Below are 9428 nucleotides of genomic sequence, written 5' to 3' on the forward strand. Positions count from 1 at the left end.
CACAGCGGGACAGAGCACTGAGCGCGGCCGTGCAGCCCACGGCGGGGACACAGGGGTGACACACGGGGGACATTCAGGGACACAGCGGGACACAGCAGCGCCGCCGCCATGCGCTCCCGCCGCCCGCGGTGCATTGTGGGACGCGCCCCGCGCTTGGCGCCAAGCGCCCCCGCCGTCCCGCGCGGTGCATTGTGGGGCGCGCCCTCCCCGGCCGGGCCTAAAGGCGCGGGGCGCCGCACCGGACGTGACGTCACGGAGCCGCCGCCGTTTAATGCGCTGCCGGGAGGTGAATCTTTCCCCCCGCCGCGGGTACCGGAGGCTTCTCACAGCGCAGCCGAGCTCAGCGCACCCGAGCTCCGCACAGCAGCCCCACGCGCACGGGCTCGGCTTCTCCGAACCGGCGAGAACCGAGGGACTACTTTGCGGCGGCACCGCGCACGCGCAGGACGGCGGAGTGAGGGCGCGGCGGAAGACGCGTGCGCCGCTGTTCCGCCGTGAGSGCGGGCGGTGCTGCGGCCGGTGCTGCGTCCCGGGGTGAGATCGGTGCGCGCAGAGGCAGCGCGAGCGGAGCCGCGGGCGCCATTTTGAAGCGGCGGTCGGGGGAGGTGACGATCGCTCCGAGAGCCCGGCCCGGCCCCGCCACCGCCGCCCCGCGCCGCCCGCACCGCCCCGCGCCGCCGCAAACATTGCCGACCTCGCCATGTCCGGCGGCGGCGTCATCCGCGGCCCGGCCGGCAACAACGACTGCCGCATCTACGTGGGGAACCTGCCCCCCGACATCCGCACCAAGGACATCGAGGACGTGTTCTACAAGTACGGCGCCATCCGCGACATCGACCTGAAGAACCGCCGCGGGGGCCCGCCCTTYGCCTTCGTCGAGTTTGAGGACCCCAGGTGAGACCCCTTTTGGCGCTGCCCGGCCGGGAGCATCGCCCGCAATAACGGGGCCTGGTGAGGCGGCGGGCGGGGAGAGCGGCGAGCGGGAAGCGGGAACAAAGGCGGGGGGTGCGGCGGCCGCGCTCACCGCCCGCCCCGTGCCGCCCGCAGGGACGCGGAGGACGCCGTCTACGGGCGGGACGGCTACGACTACGATGGGTATCGCCTCCGCGTGGAGTTCCCTCGGAGCGGCCGCGGCACCGGCAGAGGCGGCGGCGGCGGCGGAGGGGGAGGAGCCCCCCGGGGCAGGTACGGCCCCCCGTCCCGGCGCTCGGAGTACAGAGTGATCGTCTCGGGTGAGTCATTGCTCTCTCTCTCAGCCCAAGTGCTCCCCCGGGGTCCTGCAGGCGCGGTGCTGCTGCGAGCTGCTCCTTAAAAATCATCACCTCGTGTGGTGTCCCCCCCGCGATGCTGAGCACTCCTTTCTTTCGCTGTTTTCTGCTTTAACTACAGGAGGTGAGGCTCTAATCCGGTTTTAAAGTCACGTCTTGGTTTTKTCTGTAGGGCTGCCTCCAAGTGGAAGTTGGCAGGATTTAAAGGATCACATGCGTGAAGCAGGTGATGTATGTTATGCTGATGTTTTCCGAGATGGCACTGGTGTCGTGGAGTTTGTGCGGAAGGAAGACATGACCTACGCTGTGCGAAAGCTGGATAACACTAAATTTAGATCTCACGAGGTAGGTATCACACTTACTTTCTTTGGCCAGAATTGGATACAAGGGGCTTAAACAGTAGGATATGAAGGTAAGGAACATGTGGTGTTCATTGTTTGGTTACAAAGCATAGAAATAAGTGTGTGGTTAGGCTTGAGATAGACGTGTAAGCTCTGCTGTCTGTCCGGCCATAGTAACGCTGTCTGCAGTCTGTCAGCATGCCTGAAACATGGCCCTGAAGCCTCGACGTTTCAATCGAAAGTTCTGTCTATTCAATAGGGAGAAACTGCCTACATCCGTGTTAAAGTTGATGGCCCAAGAAGCCCAAGCTATGGAAGATCTCGGTCCCGCAGCCGTAGTCGTAGCAGGAGCCGTAGTCGAAGCAACAGCAGAAGCCGCAGTTATTCCCCAAGAAGAAGCAGAGGATCTCCACGCTACTCTCCCCGCCACAGCAGATCCCGATCTCGTACATAAACATCACTAGCTCTGATCTTTTTGTAGAACCCCATGTTGTACACAGTTTTCCTTTACTTAGTACAGTCTTTCATTATTTTTTTTTTTTTAAATTCCAACTGTTTTACTCGAATTGGCTGAAGTGTTGAATTGCATTCTTGTGTAAAATCCCTAGTGAGTATTTGCTCCTCGACACCGACATTCCCCTCCTGTCTTTGGTAAATTGTATTTTAATTGCTGTCAGTCAGGATTGTTCCGGTTTAGTTCTAGTTCAATACCAACATTCTTGGAGCTGTGGTATTGCTGTGTAAATGTCTCAGTGTTCCGCTGTGGTCGAGACGAGCTGGGGATGTTGGGATGTTTGTGGCTAACTTGTCTCTTCTGGGGGATCTTACATTTTATCTTGCCTTTTCGTGTGTCTTTCTGTAGACATATCTGAAGAGATGGATTAAGAATGCTTTGGATTAAAGGATTGTGGAGCACATGTCAATCATTTTAGGATTGTCAAAAGGAGGATTGAGGAGGATCAGATCAATAATGGAGGCAATGGTATGACTCCAAGTGCTATTGTCACAGATGAACTTGGCAGTATTGACCTTATACTGAGAGACAGGGGAATTGAGGCCGAGCACATACGTGTCCCCACGTGTCGCTTCAGGCATGTTCTCGTGACCGCAGACTACGATTGCTCTTCCCTTTTAAAAACTTCTTTTCCTGGGGGGGCAATTGTGGCCAAATCCCTGCTTTTGTAATTCTCTATTCCATTCTAGTTTTTTAAAGGAATAACTGGGGCCGGGGCGGGGGGAGTATTGGTTTATTTGTCCCACAGCGTTTGGTTACAAGTGTCCATGTCCGTAGTATCCGTACACTTGTAGTAGAACTTGCAATCAGAGTATAATATCAATACTGCTAAAATCTGCATGTCCTCTGTGTGACTGATACAGCGTGGCTGTTGCATTTTTATAAGTACCAGAATGAAAGCAAAATAAAAATAGCAAACCTAGTGGGGAATAATTTAAGTCTCAGCCCTGCCCCCTCAGACTAATTCACGATTGACTCACAATCCGTGTGAAAACACCGATTGTTAACGTTCCCTCCAGCTGGGAGTGCAGCTGTAGTCCAGCCATTCCATAGTAGGTGGATAGACCGAGCAGTTAAAGCTTTTCCAGTTTAGTAAAACCGTTTTTTACAACCACAAAACCTCGTACCCACCAATGCGCTGAGTATGTTGGCATTTCCAGTTGACATATTGTAAATATTTACAATGTTTCCTCCAAATAGTAATTAACATTTCTAAAGAAATTATCTGAGCATCACCATTGGAAAGTTTGTTTTGGGGAATTGATAGTTATTACTGTACATCTGAATTAATTGATGGCAAACATAACTCATCATTCCCCAGAATCCTATTTTTTCATTACAGTATCTAACTTTTTGCCTCCTCTTTTTTGGTTTTGCTGGTTATAAAGGTTTGGATTGGAGAGGGCTCACTGGATCCCAATCCTTGGAGCTGGATCATTGGATTCAAATCATAATGTGGATAGGATAGGGAGGCTGAATTACAAGGATTCATGGAGCGGGATCAAATTACCAGGAACATAGGAGTGGATTCCTGCCCCAACCAAACCGCATTCGTGTGGATTTTTTTATTCAACTCAATTGGCTATTCCAAAGATATCTTTTTCCTATTTTTGACGATTGGAGCCCTTAAGATGCACGATGGAGTTTTGCATTTTTTGTGGTAAAAGGAGCAAAGCGAGGACCTGGAGAGGTACGCTGGAGCAATCTCCTTGGAAGGATTCAGCACGAGTAGATGGTAAACCTTAAAGGGGAAAAAGGGGGGTTTGTTTAAAAAAAAAAAAAAAAGTTAATAAGTCATTTCTCTAAATTTAAAGACCAAAATTGGAGTTAAAGATGACGTAGGTTTCAATTGGCCATTGCTTTTTTTTCTTTGACAAATAAAGTTTTTACAAAAACATGCCCCGTGTCATCGTTGGTCGCGGAGTCTGGTCCTCGCCCGCCACCCTCGCGTTGGGGATCCGGACAAAAGCCTTTTGTGTGGAACAGAGCCCGGAGTGTTCCRCAGGAAGCATCCATGTTTGAGCTTCTCCTCAATAAAGGATCAGTTCCCTGGGAAATGGGTGGAATTGAGTAGATGGGAAGGGGAAAAGAAGGAGCTCTCCCTGCTTAAAGGAGGGAGCATTAATATGACTGTTAATTGGCMATCACCCGGGGAAAATGGGAGAATTGTGGGTTTGTCTTGAGGATAAATGGGGGCAGAGCTGGTCTATTATTGATCATTGCTGGTGTGAGGGATGAGGCAGTGGGCAGGAGCTTGGATATCGGTGTAATCCCTGAGCTGTGGGCATGGAATTGCAGCCCGGTGGCCAGGCTGGACGTGCCCCTCCCCAGGTGGAAGGAGGCTGTGGGAAATGGGGTGACTGTTGCCAGAGAAGTTTGTTGGGAGGTGGGAAAGAAGGGAGCGCAGTGGGGGCTCCTTGGCACACAGATGTGAGCTGGGGAGCAAGGGTGACGTTTGGCCCAGAAATCCCCCATCACCAGTGAGGAGGGAAGGTGAAAGCAGCTTCTGTGGGTACTGGCATGCTCAGGGTCTTTCACAGAAGGAAACTTGAAGGGTCTGGTTTGCCAGGACTGAATGGAGTTTGGAAAACTCCGAAATACCCGTCAGGAGGAGCAGTGAAGAATGCAGGCAGATGGAAGGGTCCCTGTCCTCACTTTGAATTATGAGCATTTGTTCTCACCCAGGGAGTCCAGCCGGAGCTGTGGCTTTGGGCTGGTTCAGCAGGAGCTCATCAATGTGTGGAGCACCAATTTCAGGGGCAGTTCAGCCAACTCGGACATGGAATTCCCTGTCYAAGGTGTGTGCTGGAGGTGCAGCAAGGCTGTAACTTGTCCAGCCTGCTTCTGGGGAGCTGGTGGGTGCAGGATGTGCTCCAAGTCTCACTGGTGTGTGGATCAACTACAGGAGCAGGAAATGCCACAGGATTGTTTGCTCCTGAGATTATCTCGGCGGTTGGATCACCCTGTGGGTGTCCCAGGAAGAGGAGCTGGGAACACAGCGTTCTCTACAATGGGATTTGTGGAGTGTCACCTTCCTGGAAAGCTGCTGATGTGGAGTCACAGAGGTGGTGGAGATCTCACCTCTGCCAGAAGGCTGCCATCCTCTTTGGGGAGTGGAAATGCTGGGAATATAAAAGGGAGTGGAGCATTGCTGGGTTCTCTCTCTCATTTTGGCTTCCCCCTCTGAGAGGAGAGCTCGGGTCACTCGAGCTGAGCTGCTGGTCCTGTCCCTGCCCCAGTGTCACCCACTCGCTTTGACCTCCGTGTCCCAGCTGTGGTGTTTGTGAAGCACTTTGAGATCTTGTAATAAACCTGTGCCCCGTGTGGAGCTCTTGTGCATTCCACTTCTTTTCCCGTAAAATTGTTTCTGTGGCCGTGCTGCGAGCAGCCAGGCAGGCAGTGCWGGAGCAGGGAAGCCACAGGGTGAAGCAAGGCTTTCCCCAAGTGCCCYGTGCTTTAATTTCAGATTCTGATCCAGCGTGTTCCACCATCCTCGGGGGGAACATCGTGTTCTCTGATTGACATAAAATAGAGGAATTAAATTAGTATCTCAGAAATATGCTATGAACCAGGTTTGACAGCGTTAGGAGAAGTTAACTGGAGGAGGCTGTGCCTCCTGACACACTCAGTTTTTAATTATGCTACTTTATGAGTTCATTAACATTGTGACAGAGATGATGAGGAGTCGGTGAGTTCTGGGAGCAACACTCCTGCCTGGCACAACCTGAGGAGCCTGGTGCCAGCTCTTTTGCCCTTCAGCTTCTCCAGGGAGGGAAGTGAGTCTGAGTGAGTGCCTGCTCCATCCCCCGCGGGGAATCTGCTTCCAGGCAGGGCTCTGGGAGGCATCGGCTGCGGCTGGTGGGTAAAAAAAAAAAAAAACTGGCATTGATTTTAATATCCTGGTGCATTAGTGGGAGCAGGCTGGCTGCGGGCAGGGTGGTGGCTGATCCACCAGCCTCTCTTCTGGGAAGGTATTTGCTGGGATTTCACCCGGGTGTCTTCTTTTAGGAATATGCTCTTCCTGAAACAAAACGTTTTGAGAGTCCATTCTCTCTAAAGAAAGCAGAAAGCTGTAGGGGAATGGAATTGCCTCGTTAAAGCAGAGGGAGCAACCAAACGTAACCCCCTCTCCTAAATCATTTTCCCATCCCATCTTTCCATTCCSTGCCCGGTGCTTCTACCCGGGAGCSCTGCATGAGCTCYGCCGTTCCTGCAGAGACTCTGCCTGTTCCGATGCTCCTGCGCTTCCGATAGTGCCGCTTTGTTGGTACAACTGAGGGCGATTGTGCGCCCCGGGGCTGGGTGGCCCCTCTGTGCCGCCCTGGGCCGCGCAGCTGCCCGGCAGCCCGGCCCGATACTGCCTTCTTTGTGCAAACACTCGGGAAAGCGCCGGGGAGAGGGAGGGAATCTCTCCTCCTTAATTACACATCGTCCTGATAGCCCCGTGCTTAATAAACCCAACATTAGCTCCGAAATAGAAACGGTTAGAAACTTTGTGGTTTCTCCTAGAAACCACACTTTGGGGTTGTTGTTTTTTTTTTTTCCTGTTGTTTGTTTGTTTTTTGTTTTTTTTTTTTCCTACAGAAACTTCTGCTTTAGAACAGGGGATTCTTTCATTGATTTGCGTGCGTTGGTTGTGCAGTGAGGTTTCTTGCTCCTGATAACAGCAGAGTTTTTAGCTGTGCAGCAAAATCAGAGTCATTTCTAGACTGGCTGAAAACAGCCACAGCTTTGGTGAGAATCCCCCATGCCGAGTGCAGAATGATCCTCACTGCACCTGCACGGGAAGAGCAGTTTATCCGGAATCACAGTTGGAGCASTTTCAAATAGAAAGCTGAATTATTRGGRAAAATGAAGATTCCAGGCAGCTCCCTGTGTAATAAATGTTCCCTAAAATCCTTCACCCTCACGCCTGAAGGTGAGGCAGTGATGTACCCACCCGCACTGTGTGGTCCTTGCAGTGCTTTGTCCTGCCCCAGCAGAGCTGCGGGATGGGCACGGAGCCCGGCGGAGCTGCGGGATGGGATGGGCACGGAGCCTGGCAGAGTCATGGGACAGAACGGGCACAGAGCCCGGCAGAGCCACGGGATGGGCACGGAGCCTGGCAGGACTGCGGGATGGGCACAGAGCCCGGCAGAGCTGCAGGACAGGACGGGCATGGAACAGGGCAGAGCTGCAGGATGGGATGGGCATGGAGCAGGGCAGAGCTGTGGGATGGGCACGGAGCCTGGCAGGACTGCGGGATGGGCACGGAGCCCGGCGGAGCTGCAGGACAGGATGGGCATGGAGCCCGGCTGAGCTGCGGGACAGGATGGGCATGGAGCCCGGCTGAGCTGCGGGACAGGATGGGCACGGAGCCTGGCAGGACTGCAGGACAGGATGGGCATAGAGCAGGGCAGAGCTGCGGGATGGGCACAGAGCCCGGCAGAGCTGCAGGACAGGACGGGCATGGAGCAGAGCAGAGCTGCGGGATTGGATGGGCTCAGAGCCTGGCAGAGCCGCGGGATGGGATGGGCACAGAGCCCGGAAGAACCATGGGATGGTCATGGAGCAGGGCAGAGCCATGGRATGATCACRGAGCCYGGCAGAGCTGCGGGATGGTCATGGAACCTGGCTGAGCCGCGGGACGAGCTCAGAGCCCGGCAGAGCCGCAGGATGGGTTGCAGCCTCCCCTGGCATTCCCTCACCTTGCTCCTGGGTGCTGAGGGGACCCTGKCTCCCCTCTGCGTCCCCTCCCGCCGGGCAGGCTGGGTGCATGTGCCGCTTGCAGAGCCATTAACATAATTTTATGCACTAATTTGTGTAATCATTAAAGAGTCGAGCAGGGCATTGTTCACATGAGTAATTACCTCTATATTCTAATAGCTCTAATTCATCCCGTTAGTGAGTTTCGTGTTTCAGTGACTCAGCCACGATTCACGCTTCGGGTCCTGTATTTTTTTTTTTTTTTTTAAGAAATGCCCGTTTCTCGCATGACTTGGTTGCCCTGTGAGCAGCTGATGACGTGACAGATCCTGACGAGTTCAGACCACGCGGATGCCGAGCAGGGAAGATTTGCCAGCGTGGATCCGGGGCTCTGGGGCTGCCTGGATCCCACGGGGTGTTTGACTGGCTGGGATRCTGCGCAGAGCAGCTGCCAGCGGAAATTTAAACACGAAAAACTTGGCAGTTTGCTGAACTCCGGGTATTTTCCTTCTGACAAAGGGCAGGGCTGCATTTTTTTTGCGGTGGTTTTTGATASCAGATGAAACACGGGGGGAAATTCYGCTATTCAGACTCCAGAGCCATCGATTCTCCATCCTCACACGTGCGTGTCTTTGCAGTACACAGGGTCCGGGCAGGAGGGAAGACACGGGCAGAGTCATTTTCTGCCTGATTTGCAGGATGATACAGGATATTTTCCCGACGGCACCGAAATGAATTTGAGGCAGAGCTGTGTGCTATCACCAAAGGTTTTGTTTCCCCCTTGGAAACACGGAGCAAAGTTGGTTCCTTGGGCAGCGGGAAGCAGGGATGCTCCGCCCGAGGCTCCTGCCAGCGCTGGATGCTCATCCCTGTGGGATCAGCTGAGCGATGCAGATGAATGCACAAACATTGATTATTTTGGAGACAATCCATAACTGCCAAATGAGATTAAACACCACCCAGGTCCCAGAAAAAAAAAATAAAACTAAATAGCAAAGAATAAAGAAAATGGGGCAGGGTGTTGGCAAAGGGTCCTGGGAGACCATCTAGCCGAGCATTAATCCCTGCCATCCCCATYCCTGAAGGATTTCGGAGCTCTCTGCTGCTTTTAATCGCAGCAGCCCTGCAGGGAAGGTAATGCAGCATTATCCGTGTTTTCCAGCTGTGGCTGGGGAGGAGGGAAGCAGCCGGCTCGGCCGAGCTTTGCCGTGTGTCAGTGAAAGATCAGGGATTAGCGTTAGGATTTCCTCGCTGGCTCGGCTGCTCTAATTCAGTGGTCATGTTTTTCCCTAAATGCACTGACCTTATGTGCCTGCTGCTGTACATCCCGTGCCCGGGAGAAGCCGGGGCAGATGGTGGGAAGGGGAGCAAGGCAGGAGCGGATGTTTCCCTGCAGTCCTTGGCCCCGCAGGAATTATTACTAAAAATGGTCACTGGTGATTAACCGGAGCACTGCGCCGCTAAGTAATTGGTACAGGCTCCGGCTGGGGAAGTTTTTAAATCAAACTGGGAATGTTTTCCTGGAGAGCAGCAGAGTTCAGCAGGTTCARAGGCAGAGTGCTGAGGGCAGCGTGGGGCAGGGGGCGAGCAGGGGTCGGTGAGACCTGCCAGGAGGGCTCT

The 9428-nt window shown here is 53.6% G+C and overlaps 1 protein-coding gene across 1 annotated transcript; it reads left to right on the plus strand.

Annotated features, from left to right (window-relative positions):
* The first annotated feature begins 493 nt into the window (after positions 1 to 493).
* Positions 494 to 4020, plus strand: SRSF1 (serine and arginine rich splicing factor 1). Its single transcript, XM_057386685.1, has 4 exons — positions 494 to 894; positions 1048 to 1232; positions 1441 to 1613; positions 1869 to 4020. Exons 1-4 carry the CDS (start codon positions 701 to 703, stop codon positions 2061 to 2063), a joined length of 747 nt encoding a protein of 248 aa, XP_057242668.1. The 5' UTR covers positions 494 to 700; the 3' UTR covers positions 2064 to 4020.
* Positions 4021 to 9428: the final 5408 nt, after the last annotated feature.

Source organism: Malurus melanocephalus, unplaced genomic scaffold, assembly GCF_030028575.1.
Source record: "Malurus melanocephalus ecotype Western Australia unplaced genomic scaffold, MMel_1.1 scaffold_1031, whole genome shotgun sequence".
NCBI lineage: Eukaryota > Metazoa > Chordata > Aves > Passeriformes > Maluridae > Malurus > Malurus melanocephalus.